Consider the following 19,388-nt stretch of genomic DNA (forward strand, 5'->3'; position numbering starts at 1 on the left):
ACAGGGAGATCATGTCAGTATGTACCGGGGGGAAAAACACACAACTGTTCACATGGACCAATAATACAGAATAAAGTCATAAAGTAGTTTTAAATTGTTGATGGTATTATTACACTCCTTTTTAAAGAATGGAGAACTGCTGTTTTTATTTTATTAAAGATTCTCTCATACTGAAAGCTTCAAGGCTCCATGCTTGGCCTCTTCTTCTTCTCTTTACTCCGTCCATCAGGAGTCAGTTATAATAAACCAGCGTTTAGCCTTCTGTTTAGGCAGAAGACAGTCAGACTTTTATGACACTAAAAAGGAAAATAGTTGCTCTAAAAATAAAGTTCTATAAAGTTTATGTTGTCTCAAACATCAGTGTTGACCTTAAAGTCAGAATCTGACACTGACTGCTACAGACCTGAGTGTAAGACTAGAGAATAATTTAAACTTTAATGCACATTTAAAATCTGTGGTCCGCTCCATCTTTTTCAAACTGAGACATCTGACTAAAGATTTTAATCTATGCCTTAATTACTACTTTTATTTTTTTTCTCATCATTTTGCCTTGACTTGAAGCAAGCGAGCAGCAGAGGGAACCGCCTCCTCAGACTGACAAAGAGAACACCTCCAGGAACCCGCTGCTCAGTCAAAGCTCGGTTCTGTAACAGTTGAACTGCAGCTGGCCTTTGACTAGGCCACTCCAGAACTCTGGTGGTAAATTCATGGTCCACTAAATGACAGCAAGGTGTCCTGTTGCTACAGAACAAGCCCGCATCATCACTCCTCCACCACTGTGCCTGACTTTTGGTCAGGGGGTTTTTCCTCTCCACTGTCGCCTCATGCGTGCTCAGTATGAGGGATTGCTGCAAAGCCATGCCAGCTCTGACCCAATCAGTCTGCAGGATCTGATGGTACTGACCCTGGAAGTCCTTGAGAAGCCAGGCGCTGTGTTCTGGCGCTAGATGAATACCCTGAGTTAAAAATAAAAACTCCTCAAATCATCATGACATAAGACTTGAATTTTTGTATTTTCCCAGCCATGGACCCATTAGACCTTTTTTAAAACTGAAAACTCCTGATGCGCCTAAAACGTGAACTTTGCTCTCTGAGGTATTTTTATCTGCCCATAAAAGACACTGCAGGTATTTTCAGCCTCGTGATCATTGCAGCCGTTCCTCCCTGTTCCATTTTCCTCTTCAGGACGTCCAAACAGCTGTTTACCGTCATGACCTCATAGCAGCACCTCTGACTCAGCAAAAACGCCGAGTCTGCAGATAATTCCCAAAGCACCTGAGAGGTTCCTGGTTTCGGTTCCTCCGGAGATTCTCCTCACGTGAAGAGGCAGTTCCTGCGTCCCCTGAAGGACGATGATGGGGGAGAAAAACACCGTTTCAGACGGGTAATCTGTCTAATCCATAAAGCTGTGAAAACGACTGGGGGGGGGGGGGGGGCTAATTTCAAACTAATTTAGCTAAGGTGATTAAGCCGATGAGAAAACAAGCTGTCCAAGGCCTCTGCCTCCAGTTTCTCTGCCTCTGAGTTCAGACACTGATGTCATCATGGGCTGTTGCTGGGTAGTTCAGGCTCATGGGTCCATGAACGGGTCCATCAGAACCAGCTGGACCCGAGGAATCAGCTTCTCCACTTTGCCCTCAGTGGAGACGTTTTAAATCTGAAGAAGAGAAATAACAGCAGATATATATTTTTAAATAAGTATTTATTCATGTTTATGAAATGGTGAGACCTGGTTGGGTCGGTACCAATCAGCCTGGTCTGGACCTGGTTCCTCTGACTGTTCAGGGTCCATCAGAACCAGCCTGGGGCAGAACCTGTCTCTGTGGCTGGTCTCAGCAAACAGCGCTCTGCAGCGCCACCTGGAGGTGAAAGTCTGACCGGGTCGTGTCCAGGATGTTAGCGGACCTTCTCCTGGTCCTGGACCTGTTCTGGTTCTGGACGGAGGGAAGGTCGGCCTGGTGATCCTCTCTGTAGACCTGACTGTTGTAGTTTGGACCGGTTCTGTTCTGGGGATGATCGGAACCACCCAGCAATGGACGAGCACAGGACAGAGTGGGTGCTGGTGGCGGAGAAGATTAGGTCCAGTTTCTGCCGGGCCTTCTCCAGAACATTCTTCAGAGGCTCGCAGAGTGTAAAAACGTACCAACATTCAGGATCATTGACACAATGTTAGAAACTGGACTCCAAACTGAGCCGAGTCCTGAGCCCAGTGAGGTTCTGATTCTGGTCTCTAATGAAAGGTGGATCCAAACAGCCAGAAGGAATCTGAACGGGTCTAAAAACACCGTCTAGCTGGGATCATTTGGGTCCAGGGAGACAACAGGAACATCTACTGGAGAGGAAGAATTCATTCTGATTATTCATGGTACTGATCGGACCTGCTGGTGCTGATCGGACCTGCGGTTCTGGTGTGGCCGTCTGAAGATCAGCCTGACCTCCAGCCTCCAGATCTTCACAGACTAACATCTGTGACCCGGCCTGAACCTGCTGGCTCCTGGCAGCTCCTGGGTTCTGGGGGTATTGCTGATGTCGTTGCACCCTGGCAGCTCCTGGGCTCTGGGGGTATTGCTGATGTCGTTGCACCCTGGCAGCTCCTGGGCTCTGGGGGTATTGCTGATGTCTTTGCACCCTGGCAGCTCCTGGTCTCTGGGGGTATTGCTGATGTCTTTGCACCCTGGCAGCTCCTGGGTTCTGGGGGTATTGCTGATGTCGTTGCACCCTGGCAGCAGCAAACCGACTGAACTCCTGGTTCCGTAGAGCGAAGCGGAGCCTCATCACCGGTCAGGAACTCATTCTTCCAGGATTGTGTGCTAGAAACGTCACCAGGAAGTGAGCTCGTTGCCCCGGGAACATCTGGGAGGTGTAGCGTCTCTGGTTCTCGTTCTGCTCATGTTCTAGCTCCGTCCTGGTTCCTCGGTCCTTTCTTCTGGACTCGCCGTCGCTGATGATTACCTAACAGCAGAACAGGTGCAGTGATTGGCCCGTAATCTGCGGCGCCGTTGGGGATGAAAGTGGACCGGGCCAAGCGGGCAGATGGACCGTTCCAGGGCCCCAGACGGCCTGAGCCACCGCTGACCTCAGCAAGAGGACCGGCCGGGCCCCCGCAGAGCCCAGCGGGCCCCGCCCGCCTGCTGGGGCCTGCAGATTGGCTCTAATTGGCTGCAGACACCCAGGTAATTTGGCAGCGCTGGGATGAGATTAGCCATGTCAGATTACAGCAGAGTCAGACGGAGTCATCTGACTCCCCGCTGAGGAGGGGCCGCCGTACCGCCACCCGACGTTCCACCTGAGAACCAGAGCAGCGAGCTGAGGAGAAACCTGTGAGGTTTCAGAGGCTGGCTGGAAAACGCCGCGGCCGGAGAAGTGAGCAGCACCGTGCAGCGGCTCTGCGGCCTCCAACAGATGGTGACATCTAATCCCTCATTGTTCTGGATGTTTTCATCATCCTGCTGCTGGTCATTTCAGAATCACCAACCTCGGCCTCTTCGGGATTTACCGCCTCCTCAGAGCTAATATCCCGCCTCATGTAACTGAAAGTGCTGCAGATTTGATGTTTAAAAGGTGTTTACATGCAGCTGGATTTAATCCACAAATCTTCCACAGATCAGATTATTTTCCAGCGGGTGGAATATGAACCTGTTATTTATCTCTGTTGCTGTGGATGTGGAGCGGCGCTGCTTCGCTGCCGTCCGAGCTCTGATTCAGAAGAATTCAGCTGGAGCGACAGAATCAATGGGAGCCGGCGCTGCGGCACGACGCCGGTATTGATCTCTGGGTGATGTTATTGTTCCTCGGCACGCGTGGTGTCCTGGAGACAATGCAGGAGCAGAGAGATTAGGACAATTAGGCTCTGATTGTTATCCAGAACCCGAGGAGAAGAAGCACAAGGAGGAGATTAAATGAGGAGATTTAGGTCAAAGTGATGAAGTGCAGAAGAAGGAGGGAGGGAGAGAAAAGGTGGGAGGCGGAGGATTGGGGTCAGAGAAACCGATCGCTGAGGAAGAGGAGGAGAGTGATGGGAGGAGGGAGGAAAGGAGAAGAGTCTGATCCCTGACTGGACCAGCACCTTCTCTTCCTCACCTGATTCCTGGAGCTCCAGTCTGGGGATTTTCCTGATCCGTCTAGACTCCTGAATCAGCACCGCTTGTTTTCTCATTCCTCCTCTTCCTCCTCCTCCTCCTCCTCCTCCTCCTCCTCGTCCTGGTCAGCCTAATTAGCAGATATTTTATTGATCTGCTGGATTTGGTGCTGAAATCCCCTCCCTGTCTGCCAGACAGATCTGGACTAAAGTCCTCATCTTGAGCTGGGGGGCTGGGGGACTGCGGGGGGGTAGCCCACCTGTTAGCATCGTTACAACAGTGTGCAGACATGTTCCACCATGAACGTCCCATCCACGGTTGGGTGTCAGCACTGACTGTCAGAAGTGCTTTTCTCCACCAGGCAGAGGCCTCCTCCTTAACGAAGGGAGAACGTAATAGTAATAGTAATATAAGTAACAGTAATAGTAATATAAGTAACAGTAATAGTAATATAAGTAATAGTAATAGTAGTAGTAATATAAGTAATAGTGATAGTAATAGTAATAGTGATAGTAATAGTAATAGTAATAGTGATAGTAATAGTGATAGTAATATAAGTAACAGTAATAGTAATATAAGTAATAGTAATAGTAGTAGTAATATAAGTAATAGTGATAGTAATAGTAATAGTGATAGTAATAGTAATAGTAATAGTGATAGTAATAGTGATAGTAATATAAGTAATAGTAATAGTAGTAGTAATATAAGTAATAGTAATAGTAATATAACTAATAGTAATAGTAATAGTGATGGATGGAACGTACCCACAATGCAGGCAGGAAGGTGGACAGGCTCAGCCTAAACCCATCAGCCGTGCCGGGGCAACAGCAGCATCCAGCAAGGAGCAGACGGGAGTTTGAACAGCAGAGGAGACAGGTGAGGACAGTTAGAAGGCCACAGGTGAACTGAATGATCCTGATTGGACGGACCGGGAACCCAGAGTGGAGCCGGAGAGACACGAGAACGGCAGAATAAGCTGGAAGGCATGTAGTAAAGAAATGCATTAACATGGAAAACAGCTAAAAAACACCATGAGCGCAGAGAGGGGAGCTTCTACGGCAGAACCCAAACGGCAAAAAACAGCAGAATACGGCAAGACCCGTAGAACATAATAGATGACAAGAAAAACACTGAAAAATATGATTCAGTGGATGGATGGACACCTGGTTCTGATCCGGGTTCTGCTGTGGGTTCTGCTCCACGTTCTACTGCAGGTTCTGCTCTTGGTTCTACTGCGGGTTCTGCTCCAGCTGAGAATCAGAGGAAACAAGTTCTCAGAACTGAACTAAGCATCAGGACTAGGACCGGTTCTGGTTATACCGTGATCCAGAACATTTAGTCCGTCCTACTGCTTCTACTTCCTGCTGGGTTGGTGAATGATTGGACCTTTGATGAGGTTCTGTCTCCTCACGACCCCTTCCAGAACCGGTTACAGCAGGGGAGGAGAACCTGGGCACCTGGGTTCTGGTTCAGGTTTTGTGTCCAGGCTCAGTCGCTTAATGTTCTGGATGGTTCATGTTCCTGATGGTTCTGTGAAGCGTTCCTGTGAGGTTCTTCCTCCTGCTGATGCTTCTCTGCTGGGTCAGCAGCACCAGGAGCTCTACCTGTTCAGGTGTAGGGTGGGTTTTTGGTGCTGGTACCATCAGAACCAGGTGGCCCCCCCCTGCAGCAGGAGGAGGCGCGCTGGGCTGGAAAAGGGGGGCGTCTCCTCTGAGCAGCTGCAGCCGAGCCGGCGGGTCCAGAAAAGGATCTGGACCCAGAGTCCGGCCCGTCTGCACATCGGCTGCTGGAGCCGAGTTCTGCAGAGCCAGCCGTGATGTTTCAGATGAAATTAGACCGGGTGACACTCGTCCTGCAGCAGCTTCACATGTTTCAGAGCCAGAGCGCTCGGATGATGATGGTGCAGATAAGGATGGTGTTGCTGGGGCTCTGGCTCGTCCGTCTCCTTCCTTCCTCTTCTGTGATGGCATGCAACCCAGAGGAGGTGTGAAAATGACGGGTTATTTTGGTCTGTCACGCTCAGACTCTGAGAAACTCTGACCTGCTGCTGCTGCTGCTGCTGCTGGGATTTTGAGATTCTCACTTCATGTTGACCTTGTACGGTCTGCAGACGAGCAGCGAGGCTGAATCCGGGGAACGTTCTTCTGATCTGCAGCGCCGGCCATCCCAGGCTGTTCTGATTTGTGGTACAGGGAGCAGCTGGGTGTGCAGAGGTGTGGTGACAGGTTTTATTGCAGCTCTGACTTCTTGATGAGCTCATCTGCAAAAAGAGACACAAACAGGAAGCTGCAGCTTTCTCTGGTCCAGAGAAGCTTCCAGAAGCTGGGACACGAGCTGGGCCTGAGCAGACGATGCTCCCACGGAACATCAGAGATGTTGTACCTTTTTGGTACGACAGCTTTAACCTCAGCGGAGGAGGCTCTGCGTGATGTAATGCCTCCTCTGTTAATAATAGCTGCTTTCTGGTTAAGAGCTCTGCACACAACTGAGAGTCCATGAAGCATGAAGAAGACGTAGCCGCTGGTTCTGAGCACTTCTGAGAAATAAAAGGCAGCTCTGGTGAAAGCTTCCCTCTTCTGTTTGCACGGACCAAAGGTGACGCCACAGAACCCTGGTTCTACCAGAACCCTGGTTCTACCAGAACCCTGGGCTGTTGTTGTTTAAACCTGAGCTCACAAACATTCCCACATGTTCCGCCCGACGGAGATTAACATTCAGCCTCTGGGTTCTCTAATCCAACCTGGATTAGATTCATAGATTACATCTGTGATTTCCCTCATATGGAAACAGGATTGCTTTCATAATCCTCAGAGCGGTTCCGAGCCATCTTCACCTCCATGAGACCCTGAGAAGGTCCGCTGGGCTCAGATGGATTCACACAGATTGGAGTTTATGGAGGAGCTTTCTGTCCCGATCCAAACCATCAAGGCACTGCAGAACTGTTCTATAACGGAGAATCTGAGTCAGAACTCTGTGGAACCACCTCTGGCTGCAGGACTTCTGCTGTCCACCTGAGTAGAACATCTACAGATGAAGTTCTTCAGTGTGAAACATCTCCAGCTGCCACCACCATGTTCTCTAGCTCTCCTCCATCCCTGCCGCTTTGTGGCTCAGTCCAAACCCACGTTTAGATTTTTAGTGAGAAAAGGGAATTATTGGTGATAATAAAGCTCTACTCTGTGTTTCCATCACATAGAGCCCCAGAGGGAGCTGTGATGAAAAGTCAGTTTTCCTCTGATTCTTGGAGGAAAACAATCATGATGTGATTCTCCATATTTCTGCTTCATCCGGCCAGATTATCCTCGGGGTTAAATGGATCTGATGGAGACGTAAGCGGGTCAGACTCAGTAAACAACATCAGCGGCGCCTTGATTGATCACTGATTTCCTCATGATGTTTGTCTCCAGCGCTGCAGATAATCCTCTTTTCAGCCAAAGATCTGAGGCTGTTTGCTGTTTACCATCCGGCCGCCGCAGCAAAACACCAGGGGGGGGGGGGGGGGGGGTCAAATGACCCGCTGGGGGGTTGTTTGTTCTCCATGTGAGGCCCACGTCTGCTCTGAAACCAGAACCGGGTTTAGTTCTGCTCCAGGTCCACGGATCAGAACCCAGTACAGACTCTGGACCCGGTGCTGACCTCTGAGTTCTGCTACAACCAGAGGTCTGCATCCACTCACCTGATTGGGTCGACCCGTTTAATCACAAACAGCAGCTCAGCCAATCAGGCAGCAATACTTGGTTTGGCTACTAATGACCATTAGTAACCATTAATGAGTATTTATGACCATTATTAACCATTAATGACTATTAATGACTATTAATAACTATATGCCCAAGGCTGTTATTAATAAAGTGCGTCATTTTAATCAGAACTACCAGCCTGGGCGCCGCCTGATTAGCAGGAAACGACAACCCAGAGGCTCTTGGTCTCTGCCAGGTTCTGTGAATACCTGCCAGGTGAGGCGTGCTAATACTGAACAATAGATGGAGGAGGGAACTCCTGCACTGATGTTCTAAAGCAGCAAGAACTGAACCCATGAACCATCACCGTCTCTCCAAATATAAGAATGTATGAATAAAAAAGCTTCCAGTTAAATAGCTTCAGTCGATGAACTAAAGTAGCAACACTCACCTGAACTACAGAAACAGACAAAAGATTCAAACTGAGGCACAGCAAATAAAACTTTATTTAAGGATGAGATGTTCAGCGTTCCTGCTCAGATCCACCTCTGTAATCTGCTGGAAACGTTCTGTTAGATGAAGCGTTTGGTGCCGGTATCATAATGTGGACCGGGCCGCTGAACCCGCCTCTGAGGAGGAAGAGTGGGAAAGCTGCAGGTGATGAAGAGCAGGTGACCCACAGGAAGGAAACGCCGGCTGCTCTGGGAACTATCAGCTTCAGAACGGCTGCACTCGGCTGGGTTTAGACCAGGAACCGTAGTTTGGACCGGCCCGGTCCCCGCAGCATGACCCGGTCCGGTTTATGGGCCATTTACGGCGCCTCAGCTGACCCAAAGCTGTCCAAAGGTTAAAGCGCCGCGCGGTGACGGATTCTGCTCCCACGGTCTCTGCTGTCATTTACAGCAGCAGGAGGAGATTTTATGAGCCGGCTGGAACATTTCTGTCCTGCAGGACCTGCTGAGGGACTTTCCAACGGTTCTAGAAGGTGAGTTCAGGTAGAAATGCACCTGGATCCATGTTCTGTGGACGGCTCTCACACATTTCATCACTACGAACCAGAACACAGAGAATAAAAGTCAACATTTATAGTTTTCAGCATTTTATTCCATTTATAATCATCCCCTCAGAGTCAGAACTCTGTAGAACCTGCAGGTCCAACATCTTTGTTCTGCTTTGTAAAACATCTCAAGCTCAGTCAGGTTGGATGGAGAACATCTGTCAGGTTATCAGGCCATAAACTCTCAATCATCTTTGGACTTTGACTAGGCCATTCTCCCTCAGGCTGCAGGTTCAGGCTGGTTCTCCTGCAGGAAGGAGAACCTCCACCTCCGTCTCAGGTCTCCTGCTGACTCTAGCAGAGTTTCCTCCAGGATGGTCCTGCTTTACCTCCATCCATCTAGTTGTCCTGTGGACAGGTCCTCCACCTGAGCTGTGGGTCTCTGCAGCTCCTCCAGAGCCACCATGGTCCTCACTGTGGTTCTCACTGTGGTTCTCACTGTGGTTCTCACTGTGGTTCTCCGGAGGCCTGAAGCCTCAGAACTGGTTCTGGAACCTTCTGCCAGAAGCTTCCTTCTGTCAGACACAGACTCAACAGCTCTGGTGGAAATGGGACCTTTGACGTTCTACCGGACCCAAACACCAGAACATCATCACAGACGGCCATGTGGGACCAGACGGCTTATTTAGAAACAGCCGTTTGTATTTTCTCAGGTCCTCTTTTCTCATATTAAGATTTGTTTTGTGATCAGAATCATTTAGGTGTGACAGAAGAAATCTGGAAATGCGTCAGTGTGGACCTTAGCTGTTTCACAGTTGGTTGTGAGCTGGTGGTGACACTTTGAGAACTTGTGAATGCGTTAACTATGCAGTGACATCATGACTGCGGTGTTGGCGGCTCGGTCTGCTGGTCCTAACCGAAGCAGAGTGGAAAGTGAGGATTCAGGTGTGGAGCAGCAGCAGCTTTCTCTCTGACGGACTCGGCGGCAGAACTTCTGCTGGGCAACAGGTGTTGATCTGGAGCGGTTATGAAAGAGCCAGGTGTGTCAGGTGGCATCCTTTGGTCTCAGACGGCTTCGCTAAGCTGACCTCAGGTCTTCTCTGATCCTTCCTGGCTCATCTGCTCCCCTCCCTCCGTGCCGGTGCCGCGGCGAGGCTTCCCCTCCTGAACCCCCGCCTGTCCTGGATGTGTCCAGGAGCGCGCCCAGTCGCTAACCTGCTGTCCTGGAGCGACGGCTCCTTAGCCTCTGAGCCTGAGCCCAGACTGTCTGTGAATTAGAGAAATTAGCCCAGCCGGGCACGGGTCAGTGAAAGAACCTAAATCCTGGTGTCCCCCGCCCCACCCTGCAGGTTTAACCCCCACGCCGCACCGCGCAGCAAAGCTGCAGCCTTGGAAAGGCAGCCGCACCATATGGCAGCCAATTTAGCATTTCAGCAGCCAGGTTTAGAAAGAAGGGAGGGAGGGATGGCTGCAGACTGTCAGCAGCGTGATTACACATCAGCTGCTCCGTAATGGAGATTTATTCATTAATGCCTTCATCAGACACACTGTGGCCACAGCGGACAGCTTCCTCTTCCATCTTCATCCATTCTTCTAAACGTGGAGCAAAGATGAGAAGTTTCTTCCCTTCTGAGCAGAACCAGGGGAACGTCCTCAGCCGGTTCTGCTCTGTGAACCGGACAAACACGCGTACCTGCACAGGTACAGCTGCTGGTTCCATCCAACATGTTTCAGGCTGGATTAAAGCCGAGAGAGAGAGAGAGAGAGAGAGAGATGTAGGTCAAGGCGATCCAGTGGCGGCAGATTGCTCGTTAAGTGCCAAACCAAGCAAAAGTCTCTGGGTGTGTTTTCCAGTGGCACCAGGCCGCCATCTGCTCCTCCTTTATTCATTCATTAAGACGTCTTCTTTGTGTGTGCGCGTGTGCGCGTACACCAGCTAGCATTCATCACGTCACCGTGTTGTTGTCCAGAAGCAGCAGCAGCGTGTCAGATGGCTCCATCACGTGACCGCGGCGGCCGCTGATTGGACCGCACACAGAGCTAAAACAGTTGGCGCCGTCCCGGTGAGGGAGTATCCGGTGAGGGCGGCGCAGCGAGCACAGACCGAAGGCCGAGCTGGAGAAGCGGACGAGGACGGAGGACATGACGTAGCCAAAGACATGAAGGTCCAGCAGCTGAACCAATGTGTGACGGTGAGTCAGAAGATGCTTTATGGACAGTTCTGATGGACGTGGCAGCTGGTTCTGGAAAGTTGGGTTTCTGTGCTCTTCTCCACATTCCCTTTCATTTTACCATAAATTCTCCGTTCTGCTTCTCCAGATCTTGAGCTTTAACCGTCATACCTGAAAGAAAGGACCTTCCCCAGCAGAACCAAAGTCTTCTGATACCAAAGCACCACGAGCCAGACTGAAAGGCCAGAGCCTGAATCTATCAGCTGAGGTCTAACCGTCTGTGAAGATGAAGCTGGAGAGCGCCCTGCCGGACATGAGCGCCTGGAGGGAGGTGGACTTTGCTCTCAGCTGCACCTACATCGTTCCTGACCAGGCGTCAGACCCCAGCTTCTGCCTGCCCAAAGCCATGACCTCCATCCCACGCAACCTCACCTTCCACTACAGCACCGACAACCAGGTAAGCTGCTTCCTGCGCCGCGCGGCGCCGTGTCGGCCCAGTGGCCGGTCCAGCTCCCATCATGCACCTTTACATGGTCTCAGTCAGCCATTAACACTGAACCCAGACAGCCTGAGCGCATCAGAACCAGCAGGTGAGCTCTGCCTTTTCCTAGAACCCTCTGACCTGCTGTGGCCTCGGCGCTGAGCTCTAACACGCCACAGTGGAGGGGGGGGGGTATATTTCTGCGGCTGAGGACAGATTCACTATCAGGGAGGGAGCAGTGTCACACTCACTTGTTTTGTAGTCAACACTCAGTCTGTGGTTACTGTCCCCTTCCTTTTTTTATCCTCACCAAGGCGACACTTTCTGCCCTTGTTCCTCTTCTGCAGTTCTCAGACTCTCATCTGTTCCTCCTCCGCCTGCAGCCGCCGCTGCTGCTGCTGCAGATAACATCAGACTGTGGCCTCATAGACGCTCCCTCGCCCTGTTTGGCCCTTAATTGATGTGCAATCAATTATTTTAATGTGCATCTTTAATGAAGCCCCACTGGATGAGGCGCATTGCTCTTCCTGCTTGCAGCACTTTGTTAGAAACAAACTGCAGAGAGGATTTCTAGCCCTGGCTTTGAACCAACTGCCTTCTTTCAGCTGAGCAGTTTCCCTTCCTGTTGCTGTGATGAACACTTGCTGCAGCCACTCTTCAGTGTGGGACTGTGGGCTCTGCTGTGGAAAGGTGAGCCGGGTTACCAGGAAGGATCCGTAGGAAAGACTCAGAGGTGTGTGCACCAGGAAGAAGTTGCTAAAAGGCACGTGGCAGATGGAGCATCAGCAACGGGTGGCAGTAGGATGGACAGCGGGGGCTGCAGGGGGGGAAGGATCTTTGCAAAGGCGGAGGGGGGGGGGGGATTTAGGTTAAAACCAGATGATTAACTTTCATTGGGCTATGATGGCCGGCCAGGCGGCCGCGTTCAACCTGGTGGCGCACACAAGCCGTCTGAGAGGAAACCCCTCATAGCGTGGATCCACACAGGACCCCCCCCCCCCCTCCTTCAACCACCATCCCTTTCTTCCATTCCCCCCCCCCCCCCCCCCCCCCCCCAACATCGCTGGAACAAGCGGTTGAGCTGCAGCGGCAGTTCGGTAGCTGCAACAACTCATTAGTCACGCAACACCAGAGGATCACAATGTGCCTGTCAAACTGGTTCATCATATCCACCATTCACCTTCTGATGACACTCACACACACACACTCACACACACACACACACACTCACACACACACACACACACACACACACACACACACACACACACACACACACACACACACTCACACACACACAGAGTCAGCGGCCAACGGCCCATACATCCGTCACTCCTGCTCTGTTTCTTTGGGTTGCATCTTATCTCTGAATCGGGGGACCAGTTCGTGTTTTAGGGGTCGGCGCTGCGCTCTGTGTGCGTTCGTGTCTTCTCAGCCGTTCACACTTTCTTCTAAAAACGCCACCAGGACAACAGCGGCAGACAGAAGTTAGACCTGCCGGCGCCACTGTGCGCCGTCCTGGCAGGCCTACGGAGGTCTGCAGGAGTCTGGAGATCTGGAAATCAGTTATAGACCGAGGCAGATGTTCACACTGAGCCTGGTTCTGGTTCTGCTGGAGGTTCTCCTCCCTGTTAAAGGGGAGTTTTCCTCTCCACTGTCGCTTCATGCATGCTCAGTATGAGGGATTGCTGCAAAGCCATCAACAATGCAGACGACTGTCCACTGTGGCTCTACGCTCTTTCAGGAGGAGTGAATGCTGCTTGGAGAGACTTGATGCAACCTGCTGGGTTTCCTTAGAGAGGAAACTTTCTCACCAACCTGGAGGATCTGATGGAAGCTGACTTTGGAAAGAGTCTTGATATGATGTGTTGTTAATCGGTGCTATATAAATAAAACTAAATTGAGTTGAACATCCTGCGTGTTCTTGACAAGGTGCCAGGAAATCTGTAGGCGTTGACTCATTCCCACATGAGGGACGTTTTGAAACGGTGGATTTCAGGTGTGAAGCAACCTGTGAAGTCCGTTAAACTTGTTGTTTCCTGAGATCCTCCAAAACAACATCTGCACCTGTGTCTGCTGCTCAGGATCAGAAATCAGGGGAGTAGGTCAGGGAAAGCGTTAAGTCTCCTCATCGGTTTAGCTCGTCAGGGTAGAAAGTGGGTCATGCTGAGGCTTTAACTGGAGCGGTCCGAGCTGACGGCCCAGAGGAGCAGCTCGGGCCGCTGACCTCAGCCACGTAAACACAACCCAGACATGATCCAGTGAAAGCTCGTTCAGCTCTAAAGCAGCTAATCGGCACGCAGGACCTGTACTGATCCGCTCCTTCTCTCCAGGTGACAGGTGTGTTCAGCAAGGAGTACATTCCTCAGGGCACTCGCTTCGGCCCCCTGCAGGGAGACCTCTACACCAAAGACAGCGTCCCCAAAGAGGCCAACAGGAAGTACTTCTGGAGGGTAAGATGTTCTCAGAGGAAGACTCTGGCTCGCCAAGCAGCCGCAGCTTTTCCTCTTCCTCTCTTTCTCACATCACGTCTGCTTCTGTGCGTCAGTGAAGAAACAAAAGTGCTTTCTCACACACGGTTGCGGCGCTCAGTGCTTTTGGTGTACATTTTGAGGAAGCCGAGCGCTTCGGCGTCACGTAACGAGGGATTGAGTTTTAGAGTCATCAGAGAATTACTGGCACTGGCCTCTGTGACACGGGGAGAGCGCTCCTCTCTCCACTCCTCTCTCAGTTTCCCCCTCTCACGTCCAGCTTGTATCATTCAGGGCATTTTTCTCTTCTGGTTGAGTCAATTCCCAGAAGGAGTTTCTGTCACCATCCTGTGGCTTTTCCTTCCTGTAAAGGGATGATAGTGAAAGCGGGCGCTCCACGGGACAGCTTACATTAGCAGGCGTGTGTCACAGGTAGACGTGCCGCCACAGGCATGCCCTGCAGCCGCCTGGCTTCCAGCCAGCTCCTCTGACATTTCACTTTCATCTGCTTTGTCTTTCACAATCAGCACGTCCCTCTGGTACCGTTTCATTTTACCCACTAATGACGGCCGGCGTGCAGTCCATGAATCAGAGAAACTGAGAAGTGAGAAAGGAATCAAAAAGAGGAGGCGGCTGTGCTGAGTAACGCTGAGGCCACACCCACTGACTTTAAGGCTCAGCAAAACAGAGACGGCACACAGAAGCAGGCAGTAGCAGCGGGAAGGGCAGCCGACTGACAGCTGAGCAGGATATTAACTGTACATGGCAGAGGTGACTATGACCTGTTAGCATTGCTTCTACTAGGCTCTGATTGGCTTAGAAAGATTTCCCTGTAAATGACAGGTGTTAGGTTGGCAGGTGTGTCTGAGGGTTGTGCTCTGATTCCAGCTGATTAATGACAGCTCAGCTGTTTAATGTGTCTGTGTGTCCCGTCTGGAGCGAGCTTCCCAGCCGCTGACGCCTCTTCTTCTGCTGCAGATTTACAGCGGCGGCCAGCTTCAACACTTCATCGATGGCTACGATGTCCACAAGAGCAACTGGATGCGTTACGTGAACCCGGCGCGCTGCCTGGCCGAGCAGAACCTGGTGGCCTGCCAGAACGGCCGGGACGTCTTCTTCTACACCATCCGGCCGGTGGAGCCCAAGCAGGAGCTGCTGGTGTGGTACAGCCAGGAGTTCGCCCAGAGGCTGTGCAGCCAGCAGGAGGACCTCCGACACGGTGAGTGCCGCCTCCCCCCACAGCAGGGTGTCTGAAGGCGTCCCCGTCCCCACCAGACCAGGCAGAGACCACCTAGTGCTGCTGAATCCTCTGGTTTCCCTAAAGAACAAAGGGAAGCAGTGACGGACTGATGACAGCCAGTCAGCAGTCACTCACCAAAATCCCATTTAGATCTTTGCGGTGAATAGATGCGCCTTCAAAGCAGCAGAGGACACATCATTCTCCCATGTTATCTGTTTCAGAACCGTCTGGTCTTCAGCGGTCAGTCAGATATCTGTAGGTGATCTCTGGGCGTGAGCTTAGACGGTACAGCTGGAGAAATCTGAGGGTAATAACATCCGTTCAAAGTACCTGTGTGAGTCATGTTTCCAGGTATTTGCAGATCAGCATCAGGTGAAGTCATGCCCTCGGCGTCTAGAATAATGAGGATGAAACTCATGATTCATGCGTCCATTCATCCAAGCAACTGGGGCAAAGTGTCACTGCGTCTCTTTATGGGTTGGATAAGCTCTGGGCTCACGCTGGGACATTCTGCTCAGTCTCGTTTTGATCGTCTGCGATCCAAAACAACAAACCCGGTTGGTTCTGTTCAGGCATGGATGTCGGGTTCGGGTCTCTGCGGGCGGGCACAAAGCTTGGCCGCCTCTTTCTGGAAGGTTAAAGGCTGGAGTCAGTCGGATGCCCGCGGTGAGAACAAACAGGGATTTGTTTGTGTCAGAGCAGAAGAGGAGGAGAGGTGTTTTTCTCTCGTGGTCGGTACGCTGAGGTACCCAGAAAAGCTTCGACAAACGAAACTCTGCGTTTCTGAGCTGAGGCTCATTTATGACATGACACATGGACTCCCACGCGCCTCGTCGCCCACAGAAAATCACTTCTACAACAGAAAGCCGTAAGCTCGGTGTCATGCCAAAACTGAAACTACTATCATTTATCATAAGAGGCGGCGCCCGGCGTGGGCGGCTGTGCCTGACTGTGTGTCTGTAAACACAGAGCGTCCTAAACTCAACGGCTCTTCTTCTCTGTTGCAGACCAGCATGCCAAACAGCATCTACCTCAGCAGACGTTTCCTCAGGACAGGACAAAGGAGGAGGTGAGGGAGCAGGAAGACAGCGAGGAGAAGATTGACGTGGAGATGTTGGAGCGAGACACTCCTCCTGACACGCCTGACGAGCAAATAGTGGACTTCAGCAGAAAGATGGAGAAGGAGGAAGACCCAGAGGGCCGGACCGTCATTCCCTCCCCCCAGCCTGACCCCAGGGACACCCCCCTGGGCCTGAATCACCCCTACCTGTCAGATCAGCACCCTTCTTTCCCAGCCGCACACAGAGGCCTCCCCCTTCACCTCCATGGCCTCTACAGCCACAGGGAGGGCCTCGTCTCCTCCTACCCGCTCTACTCCCACTCACGACATCTCCAGCCGCCTTACCAGTTCCTTCCTCCCTACGCGCCTCACTATCCCCGCCTCGTCCTCCCGTCCTACTCCCCCCCCTTCCCCGCCGTCATTCCTTCACGAGGACCCCTCCGATACGGCAGCTACCTGGGGGCCGACGGAGTCCCGTACCCCCCTGTCGCTCCACCCAACCTGCTGCCGGTGTCCCTCCCTTACGCTCCGTCGTCTCAGGGAGGCCTCAAAGAATTGATCCCAAACGTTTCACCTCCCAGAGGCGCTCCAGCCACCCCAGAGCTCTCTCCTCTCGCCAAGCCTGACAGCCACCATCCCACTGAGGAGCAGTCTCCCTCCAGCTGTGAGGAGGCCATCAATCTCAGCCTGACCGTCAACAAGAGCGCCACAGCACCAAGGAATGGACCTGGACACAAATCCCTGCCTTACCCTCTGAAGAAGCAGAATGGAAAGATTAAGTACGAATGTAACATCTGCTCCAAGACCTTCGGACAGCTCTCAAACCTGAAGGTAAGGATTTCCTGCCCAGGGGACACCAAACACTCATCATGCCTGAACAGTTGAACTGATGGCAGTTTTCCGTAGGTCCATCTGCGAGTGCACAGCGGTGAGAGGCCCTTCCAATGCAACCTGTGTAAGAAGAGCTTCACGCAGCTGGCCCACCTGCAGAAACATCACCTGGTCCACACCGGCGAGAAGCCCCATGAATGTCAGGTATGTAGAGAAGCACAGCAGAGCTCACATGTCCATGACGCCACAGCGGCAGACGATACGGTCTGAACGCAGCCCTACCTGTCAGAGTGTGTTTGATTTGCACCGCGCCACGGCCCACTCAGTCACGCCATCACATCTTTATCTTGTTGTTTGCTAAAGTCTCTGTAGGCTTGAGTGATTCACCACAACTAGTCCCTCCAGTTACCTGGAATAAGCTGGAATTACAAACTGATAGCGGGAGCCACATCAAAAGAATCGCCAGCATTCAGATTATTTCCTGTTCAGAGTGGCTGAGGCCTGAATCTGTCATTTCATGATTTCCAGGTGTGCCACAAACGCTTCAGCAGCACCAGCAACCTGAAGACGCACCTGCGGCTGCACTCAGGGGAGAAACCTTACCAGTGCAAACTGTGCAACACCAAGTTCACCCAGTACATCCACCTGAAGCTGCACCGCCGCCTCCACAGCAGCCGCGACCGGCCCTACCGCTGCGCGCTCTGCTCCCAGACCTTCTTCCACCGCTTCAGCCTCTTCATCCACCAGCGCACCTGCTGCCTGGCCAACCCCGCCGCGCCGCTCCACGCGCACGTCAAGGAGACGCTGGAGCGCTTCGACGCCAGCCAGGAGGCCGACACGCTGACAGAAACAGCCTCCGCCTCTCAGCTAGGCGAAGCTGTGGAGCTGTGGCTGGCCCGTACGCTGGAGGGAGAGGGCAAGGAGGACCAGAAGGAGGCTACGGTTCTGCTCCAGGTTCTGACAGCTGCCATCAACGCACCGGCGGCCCAGTCCGCCGTGCCGCTCTCACACCACAGCCCTGCTTCAGGCTTCCAGGAGAGGGCCAGCGTGGTTCACCTCCACAAACGACCAACAGTGAAGATGGAGGGACAGTGAGGACGGGTTCCTGGGGGGGGCATGAAGATTCACCAAAAAGACAGATGTGGCCAAATTTGTTACCAGAGCTGGTTCTGATCCAACGAGCGCAGTACCAAAATAAGAGCATTCCAAAGACTGGGCAAGAGAATGATCCTCGTCCAGAGCTGACGTTAAACTGTGAAGTATTTAAAACGTTGACTCAGGTAGAAAACTGTTTGCTTTGTTGTGCTTTAACTTATTACGTTGTTGAATGGATGCGTTAATATTTATTTAGATGTCTTATAGTTTTGTCTTGTTAGTTTTTCTCCTTTATGTGTTGAGAGATTTGATAAGTTTGGCGTTTTGTACACGGACAGAGGAAGAACCAGCAGCGATGACCTGGGAAGCTGCTCACCGAGACAGAATGGGTCCACCTGTCGGCACAAAGTCAATCATTTATTTATTTAAGTAGAAATGGAAAAACCATTGCCAAAATATGAATGCGTGCTTCTGTTTTCAGACAGAGCATTATTCAACTTTACAGTGATTACTTGAACAAAACACCAGATCAGAAAATCTTCTTACCTTTGACTAAAACTCTTATTTTGCTGTAAATGCGTCAGAAGAGAAGCTTGACCCGAACCGGACTTCAGAACCTCACATTCAGCAGCAGAAGGAGAAAAACAGCAGCCCCTCTTATAGCTTTCTGAAGATTGTAGCACTGGAATAAAACTGTATGCTTTTGGGTTTTGGACAAAACCTCCAGAACCTTCCTGTAAAAACACTGCTGATTCTGAAAAGTGCTTCTTTCTTTTAGTTTTTTTGTACAGGCTGGTTTGTAGTTTATTTTTTTAAAGCAGGTTATGAGACGTTCAGAATTTATACGTGAGAGACTATTTTGATGATACTTTTATATTTACCTGATGTAGCACATTAAAGATGTTGTTTCTATTAAAGAAAGTGTTGGTTTTTATTGCAGATAAAGCCGGTTGGAGTGAATATAGTGATGAAAGCAGTAAATCATAACCCATCCTATGAGAAAAGAGCCCTGAGCTCTTCCTGGACACCCTGCTGCAGGTTCCTGCTGCACAACAGCAATCCTCCCAACGTTGAGAAAGTTAATGGAGTTAATTAAGTTTAAAAGCCCCTCCCTGTCAAAGTCAACTGCTTTTTACACCCAGCTGGAGGAACATCACAAAGGCAGGTTTTCAGGCCCCAACATGCCCAGGATCTCCTGTCAAACACGGAGGACCTCTGGCCAGATGCAGGTGTTGCTAACAGGCAGATATCTGCACCAGAGTCGTCAAATAAGCCTTATCCCC

The 19,388-nt window shown here is 51.3% G+C and overlaps 1 protein-coding gene across 2 annotated transcripts; it reads left to right on the plus strand.

The window, feature by feature from the left end:
- The first annotated feature begins 10,867 nt into the window (after positions 1-10,867).
- LOC118556087 (PR domain zinc finger protein 1-like) lies at positions 10,868-19,022 on the plus strand. 2 transcript variants are annotated; one of them, XM_036128771.1, is made up of 7 exons: positions 10,868-10,948; positions 11,076-11,384; positions 13,742-13,861; positions 14,858-15,098; positions 16,127-17,010; positions 17,086-17,214; positions 17,539-19,022. In XM_036128771.1, the coding sequence occupies exons 2-7, from the start codon at positions 11,214-11,216 to the stop codon at positions 18,103-18,105; spliced, it is 2,112 nt and encodes a 703-aa protein (XP_035984664.1). In that variant the 5' UTR covers positions 10,868-10,948; positions 11,076-11,213; the 3' UTR covers positions 18,106-19,022. The 2 variants fall into 2 exon arrangements, with proteins under 2 accessions (XP_035984664.1, XP_035984665.1); XM_036128772.1 differs by lacking the exons at positions 10,868-10,948; positions 11,076-11,384 and adding an exon at positions 14,407-14,650 and having other exon boundaries at positions 13,772-13,861.
- Positions 19,023-19,388: the final 366 nt, after the last annotated feature.

This window comes from Fundulus heteroclitus, unplaced genomic scaffold (assembly GCF_011125445.2).
Source record: "Fundulus heteroclitus isolate FHET01 unplaced genomic scaffold, MU-UCD_Fhet_4.1 scaffold_118, whole genome shotgun sequence".
Classification (NCBI taxonomy): Eukaryota; Metazoa; Chordata; class Actinopteri; order Cyprinodontiformes; family Fundulidae; genus Fundulus; species Fundulus heteroclitus.

Bases quoted from the DNA above. Each gene is read 5' to 3' on its own strand.
- LOC118556087 (XM_036128771.1), top strand. From the start codon at position 11,214: ATGAAGCTGGAGAGCGCCCTGCCGGACATGAGCGCCTGGAGGGAGGTG. The intron at 17,011-17,085 runs GTAAGGATTTCC...AGTTTTCCGTAG, and splicing joins GACAGCTCTCAAACCTGAAG to GTCCATCTGCGAGTGCACAG. The intron at 17,215-17,538 runs GTATGTAGAGAA...CATGATTTCCAG, and splicing joins AGAAGCCCCATGAATGTCAG to GTGTGCCACAAACGCTTCAG.